The sequence below is a fragment of the Sminthopsis crassicaudata genome, chromosome 2 (assembly GCF_048593235.1).
Source record: "Sminthopsis crassicaudata isolate SCR6 chromosome 2, ASM4859323v1, whole genome shotgun sequence".
In the NCBI taxonomy this organism is placed as follows: Eukaryota; Metazoa; Chordata; class Mammalia; order Dasyuromorphia; family Dasyuridae; genus Sminthopsis; species Sminthopsis crassicaudata.
In genome coordinates, this window is record NC_133618.1 from 624,133,002 (window position 1) to 624,157,839 (window position 24,838).

Consider the following 24,838-nt stretch of genomic DNA (forward strand, 5'->3'; position numbering starts at 1 on the left):
TCCATGGTGACTGTTGCTGTCCCAAATATTTGATGATCTGAGTCTCTGGTTTCCTTCAAGACTCTGCTTAAGCTCCTCCTTCTGTAGGGGAACCTTCTTGATACTTTTAACTATTAATATTGTTACCTTATAACTATTTTATATGTATCTATTATGAAATAGATCTTTGTATACACTTGTTATATCTCCTGTTAGAGTGTATACTCTTTGATGGCAGGGATTTTATAAAAAACAAAAACAAAAACAAAAACTTTTTTTTTTAATTTTTATATCCCCAGTGATTAGCACAATGCTTGATTAGTTTGCTATTGATTGATTGATACAAGTCCTTTATTTTGCTGCCTTTCCTAATTGAGAGGACCTGCGCATAGGGGACCTCTAATTTCTGTTTGGTCTTTAAGTAGTCATGTACCCACCAGCCAGCTATTGCACAGTATGGTTTTGTATTCCATTTGTATTTGTATTGCACAGTGACAAGAGTGCTGCATTTGGCCTGAGGATCTGTGTTCAGCTACCAACTCTTCTACTTACTACATAAGTGACCTTGGGCAAGACACTACCTTCTGGCTCTCAGTTTTCTCATCTACAAAATGGAAGGATGGTCTCCAAGATTCCTTTTGGCTCTAAACTGATGCTCCTCTGATCTTGGCTATTGTTTTTGTTGGGGCTGGTAATGATGATTTAACACCTCCTGCCTTTTTCAGTTCTTGCAGATGCCAATTTTCCTACTTCTTCCATATGTCGGTGTGGCCCTGTGGAAGACAGAGCAGATGGTGAGTCCCTGCTTTCTTCCCATCCCATCCCCAGATAGACAAGGATCAAAATGAAAAAAAAAATCACCTTATCCTTCAGGAGTAAGGTTTCAGATTTGCTGTCAGCTACAGTGGAAGGTTTTTCATCTCTTTAAGATGCTTAGCCGTATGCAAGAAAATGAATGTGATATCAGAAGAAATGGGTCAGAGAGAAACATCTGTGGCAGGCTAGAGAGAGGGCTGTATTGGAGTCAGGAAATCCTGCTTCAGGCACTTGTTAGCTGTGCAATTCCTGGGCAAGTCCTTTAAGCCTCAGTTTCCTCATCTGTAAAAGGGGATAATAGTAATACCTAAGTTACAGCTTTGCTGTGAGGAGTAAATGATATCATATGGCAAAGCATCACAGACCTCAGAGCATCTCAGAAAAGTGGCATATTAAAATAAGCAGTGGGTTCTAGTTTTAATTGCCATTTATTAGCTATCATTAGAGTGCTGGGCTTAAGATCTCAGCCTCAAGCCTTGGATCTGACACTTACTATTGGTGTGATTTTGTATAAGTTGTTTAAATACTCTGTGTGTGTGTGTGTGTGTGTGTGAGAGAGAGAGACAGAGACAGAGACAGAGACAGAGACAGAGACAGAGACAGAGACAGAGACAGACAGAGAGACAGTCAGAGACAGAGACAGAGACACAGAGAGAGACAGAGACAGAGACACAGAGAGAGACAGAGACATACAGATAGAGACACAGAGAGAGAGAGACAAAGAAAGAGAGATAGAGAGAGAAACAGGGAGACACACAGAGAGAGAGACAGAGAGAGAGAGACAAAGAGAGAGAAAGAGACAGAGATAGAGACATACAGAGAGAGAAACAGGGAGACAGAAGAGACAGAAAGAGACAGAGAGAGACAGAGAGAGACAAAGAGAGACAAAGACAGAGAGAAACAGGGAGACAGAAGAGACAAGACAGACAGAGATAGAGAGACAGACAAAGAGAGAGAGAGAGACAGAGACAGAGTACAAGGGTTCATCTAGATGTCCTTTGAAATACTTCTCAATTCTAAAACTTTAATCCTAATAAGAATCAGGAAGACCTAAGTTCAAATATGGCCTCAAATATTTACTCTGTGCCTCTGGGCAAGGGACTTAACTTCTGTGTGCCTCAGTTTCCTCAAATGTAAAAAGGGAATAATAATAACACCTATCTCATAATATGTATAATTAACATATTGCTTGCCTTCTCAATGGGGAGGGAGGGAGAAGAGAATGTGGAACTCAAAATTTAAAAAGAAAAATGCTAAAAATAAATACTAAGTTAAAAATTAAAAAAATAATAAAAATAATAGCACCCATCACACAGGATTGTTTTGAAAACCAAATGGGATGACATGTATAGTGCTTTGTGAACCTTAAAGCATTATATAAAAGTTAGCTAATAGCTAAATTACATTTAAGGGATATTACTCATTTTTTCCTATGAGCCCAAAGATCAGTTGAGGTCATTCATATATATATCAAGCATTTGTAAGCATATGTGCTTTCTAAAGATAAAATGCTATGCAATTTGGATGAATTGCTATCTCATTCTAAGGCAGAGCACTGAGAAGATGACCTTCCAGAGTTCTGGCTATGTCTATATGCATATTTTTCAGTCAAAGGTTTCAGTCAGTATGATTTCATCAGGAAAGGAAGCTCCAGGTTGAGAAAATCCCCTCTACTGCTTAACATCTGAGTTCTCCAGAGCAGATACTAATCTAGACTGATAAAGGAAGTCTTCTCACTCTGTATCAGTGCAGGTTATTGTCTTCTTTCCAGTTTATTGGCTTACAGAGTTCACTGAGGGCACTGAGAAGTTGTGACCCATCCAGGGTCACATAGCCAGTATGTAAAAGAGGTTGCTTCTAAGCCCCAATCATTGTGACTCCAGGGTTACCCTCTATTCACTAGAGAAGAGTGCCTAGGAATAATTAGCTGATATCTAGAAATGAGCAGATATGAAGACAGCTTCAAACTAGGAGGGGATTCTGGGCAGATAGCAGAATAGACCATAGAATTCCAAGCTTTCCCCAGATTTCTTCCACAAATAAGACAAAATAGTACCTTAGGGTGAATATAGAGCAGCAAAAAGAAAAAGAGTTTGGGCATTACAATGGTCCTCCTGGGGTGTCTGGAGAATGCTTGAGAAAGGACCCCTAGGTGGAGATTCTACCAGGGTGAAGAGCAAAGACCTCTAGGTTGTCCCTGCTAAACAACAAACAACAAGCCCTGGGGTAGTTGGGTTGGGAAGTAGCCTCAGCCTCAGCCACAGGAATTCTCATCTCACAAACATATGTGTGTGTGTGTGTGTGTGTGTGTGTGTGTGTGTGTATAGGAAAGAAGACAATGAAGGACTCCTTCCTGCCAATGCATGCAGTGCTCATTTGTGTTGCCTAGACGCAGCTATGACTAAAGATGTGAAGGAACCAGCATACTCCCAGTGAGTATAGAACCAGTGTGGGTAGAGATGCTAACACAAAAACAAAACAATCCAATGTAAAAATGAGCTAGCAAAGGAGAAAGAACTAAACCATCGACAACAATGGGAATAGAGAAGACCAGGGCTCCTTTACACAGGAGGATGCTGAAGAAAAAAAAGTCTTTCCTACCCCTAAGAGTAACATCAAATGGTCACCTCCCCAAAAAACAAAAAAATTTAAAAGTATTTTTTTAAGTCAAATTAGAAAAAACAAGAAAACCAAAAAAAGTCAACTAATTATAGACAGGAGATCCAAAATCTTAAGGAAGAAAACAACTTGAAAATTAGAATTGGGCAAGGGGAAGTCAAGGAGGTTATGAGACCAAGAAATAACAAAATAAAAATGAAAAAATAGAAGATACTGAGAAACATGAGAAAAACAATAGCTCTAGAAAATAGATCAAAAAGAAAAAAAACACATAAGAATAATCAGATTACCTGAAGGCTGTAATCAAAAAAAAATCTTGATATAATAATATAAGAAACAAAGAAAATTGCCCCAAAGTTTTAGAAAAAGAGGGAAAAGTAGAAATTGAAAAAAAAAACCTATCAGTCACTACTAAAAGAGATCCCAGGATGAGAACTTATAGTAATATCATAGCCAAGTTCTCCAAACTCTAGGCTAAGGAGAAGATATTACAATCAACAAGAAAAAAAATTCAAATACTACAGAGACACAATTAGAATCACACAAAACCTAGTAGCCACTACACTAAAAGATCACAAGTCTTAGAACACTATATATCAAAGAGCAAAAGAAGTGAGGATGTGGCCTAAAATAACTTACCTAGCAATTATAATCCTAAATGAGAAAAAAGTATTTATTAATGAATTGACAGACTTTCAGGATTTTGTTGCAAGACCAGAATTTAATAGAAAATTTGATACAGAAGATTCAGGAGAAATGTAAGGTCAACATCAAAAACTTATTACAAGGCATTCAATAAGGACAAACTATTAACTTTTTATATGTGGAAATATAAACCATATCCTTAAGATTGTCATTAGTAATTCAGTAGTTTCATAGAAAGATTGAGAAAGAACTGGCTATGATGTGTTGATTCTAAAAAGCAAAATTGTGTAAAAAAAAAAAAAGGCAAAAAATTATCTCAATCAATTGAGGCTTGAGAGGAAAGACTGGTATTTCTGGAACTCTGCTTTTATCAGATCTGAGTTAAAGAAAGAACATCATATACATCTAGAAGGGTATAAATCTTCTAAATTTATAAAGAAATAAGAGTGACAGAACAGAATTGGGCAGGACATAGAAAGTTGTATAGATAAAAATTTAGGTGGATGGGGAAATAAGAAAAGGAAAGGGTATGGTGGGCATCAGATATGTGTCCTGGTGCAGCTTCTGAAGAATTCAGGTTCAGACAGTCTTCAATCCAAGCAAAGGCATTTTAATGACATTTATACACTCAGGCCAAGTTCCCTGAAGGAGTCAGCCACCCAGCAAAGCAAGACAAGCACTATTAATTACGTCACAAACCATGTAAATTCTGTGATCACAAGAGTTTGTCAACTTGGGGAGTTCTGAAAGCTTTGGTAGAACTGCATGGGTGATTGCCCAAAATACATACAAAAACGTCCACTTAGCAATATTTATGTATGATAATGATATTATAATTAGCATAAGTTCATCCAAAGACAGCAAAAAAGAACTGCACAGGCAGTTGTGTTGGGGGAAAGATTTACTGAGATTGTAGTCTAGTGTTCTGTTCTGCATCCCTGTTAGTGCTACTTTGTTATTGGCTGGTTTCTTTGTTATATTTTGTGACAATAGTTATGCTAGCCTAATGATGTGGTTACAGAATATGCTGTTCATTGTTCTAATGAGACCCATGGTTTATTATTGGGCTGGGGGAAACAATCAGAATCCCATCCGGTTCAACAAGGAAAAGGAGGATAAGGGGAGAGGATAGAGGAGAGTTCTTTAAAATGGTGAAAAATAGGGAGCTAGTGGTTAGAAGTAAATTAGAAGAGAAATAGAGTAAAAAGAGTCTGAGAAGGACAATAATGAGGAAAAATAGGATGGAGGGAAATCCATGAATGGTAATTATAACTTTTAAATGAATGAGATGAATTCACCCATAAAATGGAAAGGGATACATAGCAAAATGGATTAAAAATTAGAATTCAACAATATGTTGCTTACAAGAAACAAATTTAAAAATGAGAGATACACATAGAGTTAACATAAAGGGCTGAAGTAGAATTATGTCCTAGCAAATTTAAAAAAAAATCTGATATGATATCAGACAGCCAAAGCTAAAAATAGATTTAATTAAAAGAGATAAATAGAGCAACTATATTATGATAAATGGTATCATAGATAATAAAGCACTACCATTGATAAGCTTGTATGCATCAATTACCATATCATTTAAATTTTTAAAAGTTAAATGTTGTTGTTCTGTGAAGAACTGTGACTAACTCAGTTATTCTCAGGAATACAAGGATCCAAAACAATCCCAAAGGATTAATGATGAAACATATTGTCCACCTCCAAAACAAGCACTGATATTGATTAAATATAAACTGAAGCATGCTATTTTTCACTTTCATGTTTTTTTTCTTTTCTTTAAGTATTATTGTACAAAATGACTAATCTGAAAATGTATTACATAATTGCTAAAAAAAAATGTAGAAGAAGAAGAAGCTCCTTGAGAGTAGGGCCTTTCCTCTCCTTTCCTTGCATCTTAGACCTCAGCATAGTTTATAAAACTACTAAGCATTTAATGGATGCTGGGGGTAGATTTAATACATGATAAAATGGAATTCTACTAAATCTTTTAACAGCATGTTATGCTGTTATATGTTATATATTCACTGCACAAAAAGCAAACAAATAAATAATGACTATCTTTTTATAGAGCTTTAAGATTTTCATTGCACTTTAGATATATTATCTCTTGTGATACTCATAAAACTTTTGTACTATTGTTATTTCCAGTCTTTAAATGAAGAAACTGAGGCTGAGAGGATAGTTACTTTCCCAGGGTCAAATAGATAGTAAATATCTGAGGCAGATTCAGACTCAGATTTTCTGACTTGAAGTCCTGCATACTATCCACAATCCTCCTTAGTTACCTGATGGAGAAGAATTCCCATTACAAAATACCCAGGGACTGTCATTTGGCCTCCTCCTCCATCTGCCACCTCCTCACTTTGGGCCAGTTCTATTTGTCAGGTGGTTCTTTCCATTAGATTGTAAGCTCCTTGGGGGCAGGGACTGGATTTTTGTTTTTTTGTTTTTATCTCTTTTTGTATCTCTAGTGCTTGGGATAGGGCCTGGTACAAAATGAGCACATAAGAAGTGTTTCTTATTTGTTGATTGATTCCTGAGATCAAGCACTAATTTTACCTGTTAACAACTTCCACCTAGTACTGTTTGGGCAGGTCTAAACATTCTTTTACAGGATAGGTTTTCAAGTACTTGAAAATTTCTATTGTGCCCTTTGACCCTCCCACCCCCCAAAATCTTCTCTGTTCCAAGCAAAATATCCCGAGATCTTTTGATCATTCTTCAGGTGTTGTAAACTTTAGGCCCTTCACCTTTCTGCTTGCTCTAGCTGTGTCCTTCCTAGCTTGTGGTGATGAGAGCTGACTACCACATTCTAGTTGAAGCTTGACTAGGGCAGAATGCATTGGGAACATCATCACTACCTCTTTGGTTTTTGGAATTCTACCTAACAGCACAGTCCAAGATTGAATTAGCTTTTTTTATTTTTAAATTTTTAACCTGGCATATGGGGTTGCTCTCATATTCTAATAAGATACTGGATGGGAAAGTGCTCTGAAAAGTATTGTAGTATTTTAGGGTTGCAAAGGGTTGCTGTTAGCCTTGGTGGGAGAGATCTCAGAGGAAGTGACAGCCACCATTTCTCTTCACTAATCAGATTTCCCTATCCTAGAAGCCTCTGCTCATAGTTTTCATACTTTAAACCTGCATCCCCACTGTCTGGTTCCACTGAGGCTGTCTTTGCTGTCTTTATGTTTGCAGGCTTGAGTATCCCACAGCTACTGGAGTCCCTCTTGAAGCTACTTCCCTTGGATACTTATGAGCCAAATTTGGTAAGACTACCTTCAGGCCTTGAATAAGGAATAGGGATAACAAGATGACTCAGAAGTCAGGAAGAATCCTTAGAGATCCATTAGTCCAACCTCCACAGGAAAGGAATCCTTTTTGTAACATCTGCAACATCCCCAACAAGTTATCATTTAAAGCTTTGCTTGCAGACCTCGAAGGAGAAGGAAAGCTTAGAGACTTTGGAGAAAGTGGGAAACCCCTGGATTCCTGGATTCACTTTTATGAACACTATTTTCTCTTTGCTTCAGTTTCTCTGTATACCAAACTATAAAAAAATTCTTTGTTGTCATTCATGCCCTCTTCTTCAAAAAATAGTTTATGTAGTGCTTTATAGCAAAAACAAAATTTAATTAATGCTGTTTTGCCATGAACTTTACATAAAACCTTGGGAGAATTATTTCCTGTTCTCTCTGCCTCAGTTTTCTCATCTGTAAAATGAGAGGTTTGGGCTTCATGAAGCTCACTTCCTAGAGCTGCCTCTAAATGAAATGATTAATCTCAAGTAATGGTAACCTCCTTGTCATTGGAAATCTTTAATTCAAAGGCTGGGTACACAGTGTGTTGGTTTGTGAACCTTTAACAGGGATTCCATTTGTGGGGGGGGGTGACTTAAATTAATGGCCACAGAGATCTCTTCCAGCTCTTCTATTTGGTGATTCTGTGATTATGTGATCTCTGAGGACCCTTCCAACTCAGATATTCCCTGAATCCACACCTCTGCCATCTTCTCATTTGAACTGAATGGCCATGAGCACTTCCCTCCCAGTCTTTGGAGATTTCTTTGATTGGGTGCAGCCAGTCATAAAACCATAGGAAGGGATGATAATTAGTGGGGGCATGCTGACCAACTCTTCCCATCTGCTTTACAGGTAGTGATCATGGACCTGGTAGAGAGTGACAAGGCCAGAGGTCTCCAGATCCCTGTGTGGCAAACCTACAAAAGCCTCCTAATTCAGGCTGGCCTCAAAGTGAGTTATATTCTGTCACATAATAAGGAAAAGAGTGGGTAGGCCCAAGGGATCAAGTGGGGGAGTGTCCTTTGGTTCTCATGGTGACATGGGTCCCTGAGGGCCATTGGTGATATATTTTATGCTCTAGGGGCTTTGTGTGTAGTTCTTGCTCAGTGTTTTCAGTCATATATGACTCTTCCTGACCCCATTTGGGTTTTTTTTTTTTTTTTTTTTGCAAAGATACTGAAGTGATTGACTGTTTCCTTCTCTAGTTCATTTTGCAAATGGCAACAGGATTAAGCGGCTTTCCAAGGTCACCCATAGTAAGTGTCTGAGGCCAGATTTGAACTTAGGAAGCTGATTCTACCAGATTCTAGGCTTGCTACTCAATCCACTACACCAGATGTTGCAGTGCTGGCTGCCCTTTATTCCATTTATATTTATATTCACTTATCTCCCCTGTTAGGACATAAATGTTTTGTGACTGAGGGTTGTTTCATTCTTTATATTCATTATTGTTATCTTATTTGTTCCTCACAACAATCCTGTGAGGGTACTTTTTTTTTTTTTTAATAAATATAGAAGTGGAGACTGAGAGCTTAAGTGATTTGTCCAGGACTAGTAAGTGCCTGGGTGAAGCTCGAATTTGATTTATCCTGAGTCCAAGTCTTATACTCAGACACCTTACTGCCCCATAACATCTTCGTTGATTGTTTAATTCACATTAATGTTACTAATATCACTGGCTGTTTTGCACAGGAGTTTTCTCTTATGAACAAAGGTTTTCTTTCCTCCCTTGAGTTTTGAGCTTCAAAAACAAGCCACTTGGCTCCAGAACCTTTGCTATAATAATAACAAAAGCATATAATACATGTGCACATATATTATATGTAATATATAGCATATATATAGCATATAATATAATAACACAGCAATAATCTCTGAACTAAGGATCAGGAGTGGTGAGATCTAGTTCCTATACAATTATTAACTGTGTGTTTTTTCTGTCTCCTGTTATGTAAAGTGAGTACATGATTTCTTTCCTTACCTTGTAGAGGATACTCTAATGTAAAATCCTCCAGAAATGTTTATAGAGCCATAAAAGTGAGAAGTAGTAGGGATTAGAGCAGTGTTGACAAACTCAAATAGAAACTGGGGCTGCTAATCAATCCAAAAGGGCATCTGAGAGCTGCATGTTAACTTAGTTTTAAAAAATACCATCTGTGTTTTACTGTCTTTTTATTTATTGTGTCAATATTTCCCAGTTATTATTTTTTGTACATTTTGTTTGGTAAGGCAATTGGGGTTAAGTGACTTGCTTTAAGGTCAAATAGCTAGTAAAGCATTAAGGGTCTGAGGTCAAATTTGAACTCGAATTCTCCTGACTTCAAGGCTGGCACTCTATCCACTGTGCCACCTGGCTGCCCACACACTTCTTGCCCCCCCATTATTTTTCAATCTAGTTTGACCAGCATGGCCATAGGTAACTGGGGCAGCATGTTTGATGAGTCTGACATAGAGGAATCAGAAGAGGCCTGAGTTTGAATCTCCCCTTTGATGCTTACTAGCTCTGTGATCATGGCCAAATCCAATGGGGCAAACACCTGCCTTAAGCTACATTAAAGGTAGGATGTCAAAATGAAGGGAAGAAGGGGAAGGCAAGGATTTAAAGATTTAAAAGAACAGGTGCCAAAGGGAGAAGATCTATATGAGACAAAATGATAAGTGGTTAGTAAACACTGGGGAGATAGCTGGAATTTGCAAACTAAACATTAATTCTGGAGTCACAGCTAGTTATATTACATGTTCTACTTAAGTACATAGAAGTAAAAAAAAAAAAAGCTAAGCCAGAGTTTCCCTTTTCACTAACCAGTTAATCACTGGTCTCATTTTGATTTTTTGACATGACTTCCTTGTCTTTCACAAATGGAAGTAGGGAAAGGAAATTCTCTTAGGACATACCCATGACATCCACTTAGGAAGTTTGTGGTAAAGAATTTATGACATAATTTGGCAGCTAGGTGGCATAGTGGATATACCAATGACAACTAGAATTTATGCAATGCTCTAAGTTTTGTAAAGCTCTTTATAAACAGTAATTCACATTAACCTTCTCACAACAATACTGAAAGGCTGGAATGCTTATTATCCCCAATCTACAGATGAGCAGACTGAGGAGTTGTGTGACTTGCCCAGAGTCACACAGTTCAAGTCTGAAGTCACATTTGAACTCAGATTTCCCTGTCTTCAAGTCCAACACTATCCACTGTATCACCTGGTTGCCCATAGTGCATATGCTAGCTGCTTAACTTTGGTGTTTTAACATCCTCTCTTAGCTCATCAATAGTCGTATGACTTTGGAAAAATCATTTAATCTCTCCCAACTTCAATTTTCTCATCTGTAAATCTGTAAAATCATCTGTAAAATGGGGATAATAATAATGATAACAGGACTTACCTCCCAGGGTTATTTTGAGAATTAAATCAGATAATATTTGTAAAGAGAGAGAGAGAGGAGAGAGAGAGAGTACTTAGCATAGTACCTGGCACACAGTAGGTGTTATATAAATGTTTATCTCCTCCCCAAAAATTTTTGACCCCTTCCTATACTCATGGCTTAGTCATATTCTGTAACTAGAGATTGTGATATGGATGGCAATCAGGATACGGGGCTTGTGGGTAAGGAAACTGCTCTACCAGTACAAGTTGGCATCTTCTCTGAAAGAGAAGAAGATGATCTTGGAGAGATTATAGCTGCAATATAGCATGGAAAGAGTAACTGAATTGCCTGACTTTAAGGCCAGCTCTCTATCCAGAACATCATGTTGCCTTTGCAATGTAAAAGTAAAAAACAAATACAAGCTTAGTAAAAATGCTAGACTAATTTGATGCTCACTTGGAAAAAATGTTGTCTCTTTAAAACACATTGCCAAGTACAATAATATCAGGAACAATTGATATAAAAAGCAGCATCTTCCAGGGAGACAATTTAAGCCTGCTAGTGTGGAGCCTATTCTTAAACTTATTAGCATCCTCTGATGGCTCACTCTTGAAAGTGAAAGAGAGGTATGTCAAAACAATGCATGAATCATTTAATGTATATTGGTAACATCAATTTACATTATATGGTTTAACTGAAAAACAAATTAAATTAGATACTTTATCTTGTGGGATATAAAAATGTCATTTGGATTTGATAAGTATAAAATTCTTACTGTACACCAATGAAGAATAGAGACTGAAGACTTGGAGCTCGAATTCAAAGGTCAAACTGAATCAGTGATTGAAGGTGATAATTATGAATACCTTAGCCTTTTCCAAGCAAGGTACATTAAGCATGATCTGCCGAGAGCAAACAAACTTCTCTTTACAAAGCAATAATAAAGACTAATTACAGGTACACAATATTGGACTTAGCTAATGTAAGCAAATAATCTCCATTAGAGACTACAGAACAGTCAAAATCCAAGAATTTTATCATATTTATCTATCTATCTATCTATCTATCTATCTATCTATCTATCTATCTATAGATATAGATATACATATATAGATATATGCACACACATATATTCACACATACATTCATACCCGCCCACAGACATACACATATACATATACATATATTTATATACATACATACATAGCGGCATATATCAAACACACACACATATGTGTTTGTGTGTGTATTTACCCATATGTAAATGTGCATCTAATACAATATTAGTATGGTTGACTTTTAATGTAGATTGCTCTCTATCCAAGAGTATTGTCAAAAGACTCTATGGACAACATTCACATGAACTCATCCAATAATATATAGATAAATAGCTTAATCACATATAATTGATTATGGCAACCAAGAAGTCTAATATAGATCCAGGATCATATCATTGCTATGAGAAAAAAACAGAAAAGTCATCTTTAGGAAGCCAGGACTCATTGATAAATGCAGATTATGCAATGGAATGTTGGAAACTGCAAAAATTACTACAGATTGCAAAGGCTTAGTATCAGGTGTTTGGAAAGATGTGAAAAGGTAGCTAAAATGGTATACCAGAAGCTCATTATCCTTTATAGACTAGGAACCAACAAACTCCCATGCTACAAATACAAATCCTAAAATAGTCTTGAGAACTCAACAAATATACAGTATTGGAACCAGAATATCATTACAGATAAAACTGATGCTTTCAACCAATTGGAAATAACATTGATTTATAAACATTTTTGATCAGCGTTTTTTTCCTCAGTAGTATTTTATTTTTCCAAATACACATAAAAGTAGTTTTCAACTATCATTTTGTATCCCAAATTTTTCTCCCTCTCTTCCTTACCTCTTTCCTCCCCAAGACAGCAAGTAATCTGATATAGACTAAACATGTGTAATCCTTTTAAATATATTTACATATTTGTCATGTTGTCCAAGAAAAATCAGAGTAAAAGGATCCAGAAAGAAAAAGTAAGCAAACAAAAAAAGGTGAAAATACTATGCGTCAATCTATATTCAGTCTCCATAGTTCTCTCTCTGGATGTGGATGGCATTTTCCATTCCAAATCTATTGGATTTGTTTTGAATCACCAAATTGCTGAGAGGAGCCAAATCCATCAGTTGTTGATCAATATTTTTAACAGATGTCACTATTTCGAATACTTATAATCTCCCAACAAAATGGAATGAAAAGCTTTCAAAAATTAGAAACTTAGTGGAAGAAATTAAAACCATGTGGGAATGAGATGAGTATGTGTCATCCCTGATATCTTTTCTATTATGGAAGTTGGCTCAAAGATGCTTTCAATGAGTCAAATTAGAGTTAATCCCGTTTATGTATTTTCAGGTACTATGTTTAAAAATAACTGAATCAATACACTTTATATATTAGGACTTTTTGTCATTATTTTTGATCTTTAATCCAGTATTGTTTTTTTTTTTAACATATGTTTATAGGGGTTTCTTTGGAACTATATGAACTACAAATGCTTTATATGAAGTACATAAATATTTTGTTGTTATTTGAAAGGCTCATGGATATTCTCATCTTTTGTTAATAAAAATGATGCTGTATATTAAAAAATATGAGATCAGGGTTAGAACAGGGAGGAACAGGTGAATTTGAGTCAATTTGTGGATTGGATCCAAATGTATTTTCTATTTTTGCAAAGAAGTTAGAAGTTCAGTGACCTCTCTGGATGTTACCATTGTGCTGTTCATGACTTTAATGGTACATAAGCTTTCTATTCCATATTGATCCTCTCATGTTTTTGTTATTTTACTTATTTTAACCAGCCGGTAAACATTTACTAAGCACTGGAGATATAAAAAGAGACAGAAGACAGTTCCTACTCTTGAGTAGCTCACAATCTAATGGGGAAGATGACAAAAAACAGATATGCACAAATAAACTCCATATAAGTTAAATAGGAACTAATTAAAAGCTCACTAGAATTAAGAGGGGTTGAGAAAGACTTCCTGTAGTATATGGAATTTTAATTGGTGCTTGAAAGGAGCCCAAGAAGCTAGTAGTCAGAGAGGAAGAGCAAAATCATTCCAGGCATTTGGGACAGCTGGAAAAAATGTCAAGAGCCAAAAGAAGAAGTGCCTTGTTCTTCATGGAAGAGCCAGGAGTCCATTGTCACTGGACTGATAAATATGTATCAGGGAGTAAGGGATTTTAGATATGAAAGACTCTAAATGACAAATACAAGATTATTTTTCTTTTCTTTTTTAGGTTATATGTGTATACATTCATTTCTAACGTATTTCCACTTGAGTCAGGTTGGGAGAGAATAATCAAAACAAAATGGAAAAACCATGAGAAAGGGGAAAAATGGTGAAAATAGTGTGTGTTGATCCACATAAAGTACAAAATTTTCTATTTGATCCTGGAGGTGATAGGGAGCTATTGGAGTTAAGTGGAGTATGTGTAATAATGGTTGAACTTATGCTTTAGGAAAATCACTTTGGTTGTTGGAGTATAGATTGAAGTGGAAAGAGATATGAGGCAGATGATCCCAGCAGCTATTGGCATTAATCTAGTTATGAAGTAATGATGATGGACACCAGAGTAATAACAGAGTCAGAGGAGAGAAGAAGACCAAATGGAGAGATGTTACAGAGGTGAATTCAACAGAAGTCGGAGATAATTAGGAATTGAGGACAACTCCTAGGTTTCAAGCCCAAGAGACGAGGAGGATGGGGTTGTCCTTTATTACAAAAAGAAAGGTAGGAGGTTTTAGAAAAAATGGTGAGTTGCATTTTGGACATGTTGAGTTTAACATGTTTACTGGACATCCAGTTCAATATGTATGAGAGGTAGTTAGAGATGTAAGTGAAAAGAAATTTCCCCCATCCCTCCTTTTGGGGAATTCTTTCTTGCCTTAAATGTCTTTGCTTTTGAAGCCTCTAAATTTAGTTTTTGACTGATTTCAAATTATTTAACTTGCTTGTCTGCTTTCACTGCTCATGATCTTAACTTTTCAGCTTTTCTTTTTGATTGTTGATTGAAATTTTCAAGAATTTCTGGGTTTTTGTTGCATTTTCCCCCCACTCAGATTCCACTCTACATGTTTCCTTTCTTTCTGCCCTGAATTTGGCAATCTCTTAATACTTTTGACCACACTCAAACAAAAGGCATGTTACTATGTTATGAGAGGCAGCATGGAATAGTGAATAGGCCTCTGGACTTGGAATCACAAAGACCTGAGTTGGGATCTTGCCCACTTCCTAGCTGTGTGATACTCAGGGTATCACCAGAGGTCTGCTTCATTTTACCTTAGATATACATGGAGGGGTTGGACTTAATAATTTTTAAAGTCCTTTCTAATCTTCCCTTTATGGGCTGTATGCTTTCATTGTCTTTCTAAGGGTCTTCAATAGATTTCTTTCTTTCTTAATTAAATTTTTTTGTGTATGAGAGGCAATTTGGGATTCAGTGACTTGCCCAGCGTCACACCTAGGAAGTGTTAAGTGTCTGAGGCCTGATTTGAACTCATGTCCTCCTGACTTCAGGGCAGGCACTCTATCCACTGTGCCATCTGGCTGCCACCTCAATAGATTTCTCAATCTACCTCTGCCATAGCAACTCCTTTCTTCCTATGGTTCTATAATTGGTCCTAGGTCTGTTATATATTATTCTATACAGTTTCTGCAATGTTTTTTCTATACTCAGTCAAATAATTTATTTTCCCCATGAGAATTACAGAGGATATCAATTCTTTGGAATCACTCTGTTTTGGTATACTATTGTTGGTCTATCAGTTGACTTGTGCTAAACAAACTGTTAGAAAAGGACTTTTTGAAAATCTATTCTAAGTATGCTCACCTCTACCTCAAATTTGTTTTAAACCTTGGAATTATTTTTTGCCATCTGCTGCATTGTTACACAATGCTCCTGGTGTTCATGCTAGGTGGAGCTTTTTGCTGTTTTCAGGTTCATTTTCGTCTCTTTCTTTAGATTTAAGTCACTCTGCCCTTTCCACTTTTAGTCTATCTAATCTGGGATTAGGGATGAAGTTATTTCTTCAAATTGCCATGCACTAATATGCAGTGTCTTGCCATGGGGCTTCGAGTAGAGAATATTGTTGAAAACAGCAATTCAAAATCTTTGCCCAATTCTTTGCTAAAGCTTTTCCAGTTTTATCAGGTAGCCCTAATATAATATTGTTTGAAAGCATTCATAACTTCAATATGTAATAATAATAATGTAGTGTCTACTGTGTACCAAGCACTGTGCTCTGCATTTTACTATTATCACATTGATCCTCACAACGGTCTTGAGAAGCAGGTGTTGTTATTAGTCCCATTTTACAGATGGGAAGACTGAGATTAAATTGCCTAGGGTAACCCAGCTAGTAAGCAAATGGGGCAAGATCTAAACTCATTCTAACTCTAGACCTGGTGCTCTCTCCACTACGCCACTGGCCATCTCCATTACCTTCCATCTGGAATGCACCTCAAATATTGCCTATTTGTGGGGTCAGAGGCAAAGGCATTTCCAGCACAGGAGATGATGGTTTCAGCTCTGTTCCCATGTATTTTTGTTTATTGTGCCAGTAGAATGCAAAAGAATGCTGCTTGATCCTCTGTGCCATGGTGACTTGAGTATGACCAGCCTACAACTTGGTGCTGCTCCATTCATTTCTCAGGTCCCCAGAGAAGTTACTGTACTTCAGCTGGGGGTATGACTAGAGTCTAGTGGGCCAGCATTTCAGGGTTCTGCCAGGTCTTTGCAGCTGCTGTGACAGACTCAGGACCCATATAATACATAATCCCTTCTGTATATATTACTTTGACTGGCTTCTCCTGCTTGGACTTTTCTTCTAGCCCCCAAGGAACTGAGGATGGGTTGGGCTTTGGGGAAGTTATTATTATTAGTTTATAGCTGTGGTTTAATCCAGTGCAGGGACACCCCAACATGAAAACTTCCTCAACCAATGCAGATTAACAAGTTATATATGATATGTAATGTTGAAGAATCTCCTGGGACTTGATAAGTTAAGGGACTTTAGAACCTGGCCCTTTCCTACCTTTCTAGGCTCTCACACTTCCCTCTACATCCATTACAATCCAGCAACAAGGGCCTTCTTGCTGCTCCTCACACACCACAAAGAGCCCATATCTCAGTTCTGTGCTATTTTACCAGCTTTGCCCCATTCCCAGAATGCTCTATCTCTTCTCCTTGGTCTCCTGGCTTCTTCAAGACACAGCTCATCTTTCACCTTCTGAAAGAGGCCTTTTCTAGTCCCCTCCATTGCTAATAATTTCCCTTTGGGATTACCTCCCCTTTACATTGCATATAACTTATATGCACAGAGTCATTTACATTTTCTCTTTCTAGTTAGAATGTGAGCTTCTTGGGGACAGCCACCTTGTTTATACTTTTCTTTGTGTCCTCTCACATTTAGCATGCTGCCTGGCACATTGTACATGTTTAATAAATGCTTATTGATTAATCAATTAATTAATATTATATGGCCCTCAATTTCAGGCTGATGATCGTGACCCTCTGCTTTATTTTACTACGTGATTTTACTGACATGATTTTTCTGATCGCATTCTTCATTTGACTCCAGCTGCTAACCCTCCCCATCTGCCCGTGTCCATGAAGTACTGTAATTTATAGATTCCTAGCGTCTAACTTCTGCCCTTAATTAGTTCTCATGGACTCGGGCCTGGTAGGCAGCTTTCACTGGTTGAGATCCAACGTGGCATCTACTTAATTGTTGGGTTCAGACTCAAGACTGAAGTCACTGTTCCATACCAAAGAATGAAAATTGCTGCATTTTAATTTTTTGGCATTAGAAACACTAAACTCCCATACTCCCCTTATCCGATTTAGCCTTTCTTCTTTCCCTCCCCTTCCTCTGTGAATCTCATACCTCTGAGGCCTTTGTTTAGTAAATCCTTATTCCTTCAAAGTTTCCCTTGTAGTCTGGAATAATTTTTGTCCTGGCCTTTGTAGGAAAACAAATATTTGAAGGAAAGCAAGTAATAAATCATAGTTTTAGAACTAAAAGGGGCATTTGAGGTTAGTTGATAAACATTTATTAAGCACCTACTATGTGCCAGGCATTCTGCTAAGCCCTGGGAAAAGAAAGAAGGGCAAAAGACAGACCGTGCCTTCAAAGTCTAATGGAGGAGATAATTTAAGATCATTTAATCCAATCCCTTCCTTTTATGGATAAGGAAAATGAATCTCACAGAGGGTAAGTGATTGGCCTTGTATTACATGGCTAATAAGTGTTAGAATCAAGATTTGTCAAGATTTGAATCCATATTTTCCTGACTCTTAAACTCATTCCTTTATCTCCTATCATAGTATTCAAGTCCCTTTTGTCTCTCTTCTTATTTTTACTTCCATCAACTGAGAGACCTTCTCTTTTCCCTTTGTTTGAGTCCTCCAAGGTGACAGCAGGTAGGGCCGGCCTTAGCTTCCTTTGTGATGGGAACATAATTACATGGCATTGGATCTCTCCTCTAACCATTCTTGCCATATCATCCCTGGAGCTCCAGGGAACGGTAAAGCATCTGTTGCCCTTTGCTACATTATCATATTGCTTTTTTGGTTTATTACTGTCTGTCATCAGTCTGGGACACAGCAACTTAAGTAAAAAGGGGGTCTTTGTCCTTCCCAGACCTCAGAAATCCTCCTTTACTATGGTTCTTCAGTGGTAAATTCGGTTCACTGGTGCTATGAAAAGGATCTTGGCCTGAGTGTCAGGTAATGAGGGCTCTCCTGGGTCTGTATGTGAGCCATGTAAACATGGGTAGTCTGTACCACTTCTTGGAATCCATTTCCCTCTTCTGTGAAAGGAAGGGGATAGAACAGATCATTTCTAAACTTGACTTTGAAGTTCAAATTCTAAGCAAATGCCATTGATCCAACTTAGAAGGAAAATTGAATGGGTTTGCTCACTGCCTCCAACCTACTCTGAAGCCATGATGAGGGCTCTCCTATTACTGAGTGTTGTATCTAAGAGATTGACTTTATGCTGGTGGTAGAGCCCTCTACTTAGCTTTGTGGATCTTTTATCTTGTGGACATGAAGCCAAAAGAACTGAGTTCAAATTCAGCCTCAAAAATTCATTAGCTATATGACCTTGGGCAAGTCACTTAGTCCATGTGGCAATCAACAGAGCACTGGACTTATACCAGGAAGATCTGGTTACTAGCTATATGATCCTGAGAAAGTCACTTAACTTGTTTCTGCCTCAGTTTCCTCATTTATAAAGCGGAGATGATAATGGTACTTAGTTGCCAGAGTTGTGAGGCTTAAACAAGATGACATATATTAAAAGTATTGCAAACCTTAAAGCTCTATATAAATTCAGGCTATTTATTATTATGTAATGAGGGAAAGGGATAAACATACAAATTTTGAATGAGGATAATTGCAAAAAACACATATAAACATATATATGTTAGTCCATAACAGCCTTCCAGGTGGTCTGTATGTTTGTCTCTTGTGGGATTTATGTTTATAATATGGCTGCATCTCTTTTCTGTGTCTGGCGTGAATTAATAATTTACTTATAGTTAATGAAAGTCAGATGTTGTCTCACTGGTTTGACTCATCATCATCTCATCAAAAACAGCTGCATTCTTCCCATTGTGTTTTTCCAGTGGCAATCAGGAGACTAGGCTGATGGGTGGCTCCCAGAATTCTTTGCCTTTCTGGCCAAAGGATCCTAGGCTTTTGAGGAGGCAGAGTTCTTAGAAGTAAATCATATACATCCAAAGAGCCAGAAAAGTGGGGGACCTCTGAGGTAGGACTTCAGGAGAATAGGATTCTTTTCTGGGTCTTATTTCTTATTTTCTTTGTGACCACTTAGACTTTGGGAGATGAGTGTGTCTATGAACTTCTGTCTAGTTCACAGGGCTAATACGAGGATGAGTGAGATATTATGGGAATTCCTGTGAAGAAAAGTACTAGGAAGAGAGAAGGTGGTGGAGATGTAGAGAATGGTAAGGGTGGCGAGGCTGATAGGCAGAGGCATTGGAATAGACAAAGAAGGAAAAAGAGAAAAGTTAGAAAAGGAAAGAGGGAGGGAGGATTTTTTTTACTCTATTTTAATTTCCTGGGCAAGTTTATCCCATGGGCAGAATGCTGGTCCCTTTAAAAAGTTCACTTTTGTCACTTCTATTGAAATCCTAAAGTCCTGTCTCTCATGAAGGGGCACTTTTGCATCTCTCCCTATATATGATTTGTTTTAGGTAAGTACCTCAGAAATATGTCTCAGTGTTGGGGACCACAGCAATAGACACACTATCCAATAGGAAAATGAGACACTAAATGGTGATAAATGACAAACTAGATTCCCTTGCAAATCTCTCTGATGATCAAAGCCAGAGCCTGCAGAGCATGGAATTGATGCATCTTAGGAGTATATTTATACCTTCTGTTTGGACCTATATCTCTGTTCATATGGGGAGAAAGCCCTGAACCTCAGATCTGGTTTTTTTTCCTTGGGAGGATCCTGGTTTCTTCCCTCTTCATTCTCTTCCACCCCTGTCTGCATCTCATCTGAGGGAGGGTATGTCCATGTGCATGTGGGTCCATTTGTGTGTGCACATGCACCTGGATACTGTTACCCCAGGTTTCTTCTCTGTGGACCAAAGCACCTGATCGTGTACAATTATGCATCTGGGATCAGACTATTTGTTCTATGGGCAGGGACGGAGTTAGTGCTTGAGCACGATAAACCAAGCACAGCTGGGCTGAGCATTGTAACAAGCTGTGCTAGGCCCGACTGTCTGGATGGGGCTATTGATTGATCTGATGGCACAAACAAGAAATCTAATGGTTTACTTAGCTGGTAAGGACACAGCTGTCAAATAACATTTGAGCAATAGTCAATTTAGGGTCTACATGATTAAAACGTGTCTGTTTTACCTTTTACAATCTTGTTTTTCTGACTCTGTCCATCCTCTATTTTATAGCCTTGTTTGTCTATTTTCCCCTAGTTAAATTCTTGGTCTGCTCTCTGCCTTCAGTGTACACCTCTCAGCAGGGGCTGCCTTAGGCCCTGGCCAAGTCAGTCACCACAAAAGCTAACACCGTCTTGGGTTACATTAAGAGAGACATAGTGTCCAGGACTGAGGAGACGGTACTGCGTTCAGACCACATCTCTAGCAAAGTGGGCTCACTTCTAGGTGTCATATTTTAGGAAAGACCTCCCTCTAGGAGAATACATTAACTGCTCTTTGGGGGCTAGTCATTCATCCACTTCTAAATCTACTCAACTTCATTCTCCTCAAGTTCATGGCTGCCTCTTACACTTGGGAGTAAACTAAAAGGCTGTCAGATGCCTGGAGGAAATCCAGACACGATCATGCCTTATGATGACTAAAGGAAATGGAGGTGTTTAGCTTGGAGAAGTAACTTTGGAAAACAGCATGATAGCAATTGAAGAACTGTCAACTGAAAGAAGAAGTGGACTTGCTCAGCTTGGCCCCAGAGGTAGAACCGGGAACAATGGATGGAAGTTTTGAAGATCTAAGTTTGATGTGGGAATAATTTGGCAGAATAAAATCTCTTGGGAAATACCAGTTTCTCCCTTCTTAAGTAAAGGCCATGTGGTCACTTGTTGTGTTATGCCCTGAATAAAATTATTATGGCCACTCCCCTTCCTTGCCATCAGGACTGGGAGAATTGAGTTGGGAAAAACCTTGACAAACTCCACGTGCTTTATCTCAGCCCTTGAGGGGATAATTCCCCTCTTATTGCCTCTTGCCTCACTGTCTCCAGTCCTCAACATTTTTATTTTGACCCCTATCCTGTTAGAATTAAATTATGATCTTTTCCTGGAATTATGGCTTGTCCATCCTAACAGCATCCTTGACCCCCCCTTATCTGCCTTTGTTAAACCCTCGTCAGCAAAAACCCTATATAAGTTCCCTGCCTCAGTTCCTCAGGGCTGAATGATTTTGAACATGAGTTCTACTTGGTCAGCTAGTCTAAACTCTCCACATTAAAAGATTAAAAACCAATCTCTGTCTTGCTTCAGTTTCTCTGGCATTACAGTTAGACATATCACAGAGAGGCTTGAGTATAAATTGCACTAGGCCGCTGAGGCCCTTTCTAACCTTTAACTTTTGTGATTTTCTCAAAAGGACCATCTATAGGATAGGAAGACATCAGCACTCGTTTGGTGGATCAAGGAGCTAATGTGAATCAAATTTCAGGGAGCCCATGGCTATTGACTGAACTAAATCAGAAGTGCTTGTAGGTTTTTCAGTCAGGCTTGCCAATGTGAACTCAACCTTCCTCTTTCATTGTGGATAGTGTCTGCACCTTGTAACTCCATCAGATGACAATAGTGTAATCTACTCCTTAATCTCCCAAATTGCAATAGGTCCCATTGTGGGGCAATAGATAGAAGATGCTCTATTGGAAAAGATTTTAACATTAATAACAATGATAATAGCATCTGATATTTTTCTAATATTTGAAAGAGTTCAAATCATTTTACATATTTTAATCTTATATGAACCTTAACAATACTCAATGAGAGTATTGATTACTCATTGAGAGTAGGTATGAGAAGGTAAATATATATCCTTTGTACAGATGGGGAAACTAAGGCTTAGAGAGAAGAGTAGATAGATAGATAGATAGATAGATAGATAGATAGATAGATAGATAGATAGATAGATAGTTAGATAGATAGTTAAGGGTAAAAAATTCAATAAATACTGAAAAGAGTTGATGGATTGGGAGGACCTGTGATGGGATGAATGGGCTCTAGCAAAAGACAATGTCTCTGGCAGCAACCCAGTATCTGAGTGGGCCCCAGTGAGGAGCTTGCTGACCCTGTGGAGTCACCTTGTACAGACAAAGATATCTTGTACAAATTTGCTCACAATTACCTTATATAACCTGGAGGTTAAACTATGAATATCAATTTCTGAGGAAATCTTATATAAACTGGTTGGCCAAGACCATTAGATGATTTACTAACATACACAATTAGCATAGTTAGCACACTCTCAAAAAATGTTCCACCTCTCCCCTTGTTAATTGTGAGTTCATTAGAACCTTTGCCCACCTTATGAAGATACACTAAAGTTTTTCCCCTTGACCTGGAGATGGTTTGAGTCTGTGATTCACTCCCTACAACAATCAATCCAGACTTTAAAAAGTTTGACTAAGGAGCTAGTGCCTCTAGGAAAATCAGCCTTCTACTCCGTGCAAGCATCTCAGCATTAAGAAGACCATGCTGAACATAAATTTCCATATCCTCTAAGAAGGACATTTGCTGACTTTAATCCTGGACTGGAGAACAGCTTTGTCAACTTTCCTTATTTGCACTTGAAATGAATTTAGCTTATTTTGTATGTACTGTAGACATTTCATTTGAATGCCTTCGCCTGACCAGATGGCTCCATGGAATTTGTGGCTTGCAGAATAGCAGGCGTCTGACTAATGGAAGGATTTTTATGTTTGTTTTTAGCTGGTTGTATTAAGGTGATGGAAGGGAGGAAGGGATGAAAGATTTGTCTGCTACTGGGGCAGACCGATGTTTAATATAGGATTTGGAAAATTGGTCTGGTTGTTAGGTAGCTGGGTTATAATCACAGAATTTGAGACTTGAAGGGATTTCAGCAGCCATCTAGTCAAAGCCATGCCCCAAAGGAATCCCTATCTGGTTATCCAGTCTCTGCTTTGCGATGGGGGGAAAAATTATAAATTGTGGAACCAGAGGACCTGGGTTTGAATCCCTCCTCTGATGGCCTACCCATATAACCTTGGAAAAAGGTTTCCTCATTTGTAAAATGAGATTATAATTAGAATTGCTTCTAAGTATCTCTTCTACTTCTAGAACTTGATTCTATGATCTTCAAGGAGGGGCATCCATCACTTCTCAAGACAGCTTATTCACTCCTGGACACTCTAATTGCTAAGATTTTTTTTCTGACATTAATCCTAAATAGTATATGAAGTACCAATTCCTCTTCCTTCAACAACTATTTTCTTTCTCTTTTTTAATAAAGCTTTTTATTTAAAAAATATATACAAAGATAGTTTTTAACTCACTCTGGCAAAATCGTTAGTTCCAAATTTTTCTCTCTCCCTTCCTATCCCCCCTTCCCTAGACAGCAAGTAATCCCATATATATGTTAAACATGTGTAGTTCTTCTATACATATTTCCACATTTATCATGTTGCCCAAGAAAAATCAGATTAAAAAGGAAAAAAATGGGAAAGAAAACAAAAAGCAAGCAAACAGCCACAAAAAGATGAAAATACTATGTTGTGATCCACATTCAGTCCCCACAGGCCTCTCTCTGGTTGCAGATGGCTCTCTCCATCACAAGTCTACTAGAATTGATCTGATCATCTCATTGCTGAAAAGAACCACGTCCATCAGAATTGATCATCACATAATCTTGTTGTTACTATGTACTATGTTCTCTTGGTTCTACTCACTTCATTTAACATCAATTCATTTAACTCTCTATATACCTTTCTGAAATCATCCTGTTGATAGTTTCTTATAGAACAATAATATTCCATAACATCCATAACTTATTCAGCAATTCCCTATCTGATGGCATTCATTCAGTTTCCAGTTCCTTGCCAGTCCAAAAAGGCTTGCTCCAAACATTTTTGCCCACATGGGTCCTTTTCCCTCTTTTATGATCTGGTTTGGGATATAGACCCAGTAGTGAATTGTTGGATGAAAGGGTTTGATAGCCCTTTGGGCATAGTTCTAAATTGCTCTCCAGAATGGTTGCATCAGTTTATAATTCCATCAATAATGTATGCCAATAACTACTTTCCATAAACATTTATTGAGCCCCTGTTATCTTTAGTATACTATGCCAAGCACTGTGATATAAAAATCAATCTTTGGGGCAGCTAGATGGCACAGTGGATAAAGCACAGTCCCTGGAGTCAGAAAAGCCTCAGTTCGAATCCTGCCCCTTAACACTTCCTACCTGTGTGAACCTGGGCAAGTCACTTAATCCCAATTGCCTCACTAAAAAATGAATAAATAAAAATAAAAGTCATTCTCTGCTCTCAAGG

General features: G+C 37.8%; 1 protein-coding gene across 2 annotated transcripts in view; it reads left to right on the forward strand.

Annotated features, from left to right (window-relative positions):
• The window catches only part of FUOM (fucose mutarotase), a 40,175-nt gene that overhangs the window by 2,459 nt on the left and 12,878 nt on the right, over positions 1 to 24,838 (forward strand). Inside the window, exons 1-4 of one of the 2 annotated variants that reach the window (XM_074296290.1) lie at positions 503 to 595; positions 703 to 773; positions 7,273 to 7,343; positions 8,229 to 8,327. In XM_074296290.1, the coding sequence (XP_074152391.1) occupies positions 591 to 595; positions 703 to 773; positions 7,273 to 7,343; positions 8,229 to 8,327 (246 nt within the window). In that variant the 5' untranslated portion in view covers positions 503 to 590. Of the gene's footprint in view, positions 1 to 502; positions 596 to 702; positions 774 to 7,272; positions 7,344 to 8,228; positions 8,328 to 24,838 lie in introns of those variants that run through there. The other variant, XM_074296289.1, reaches the window with a different exon arrangement.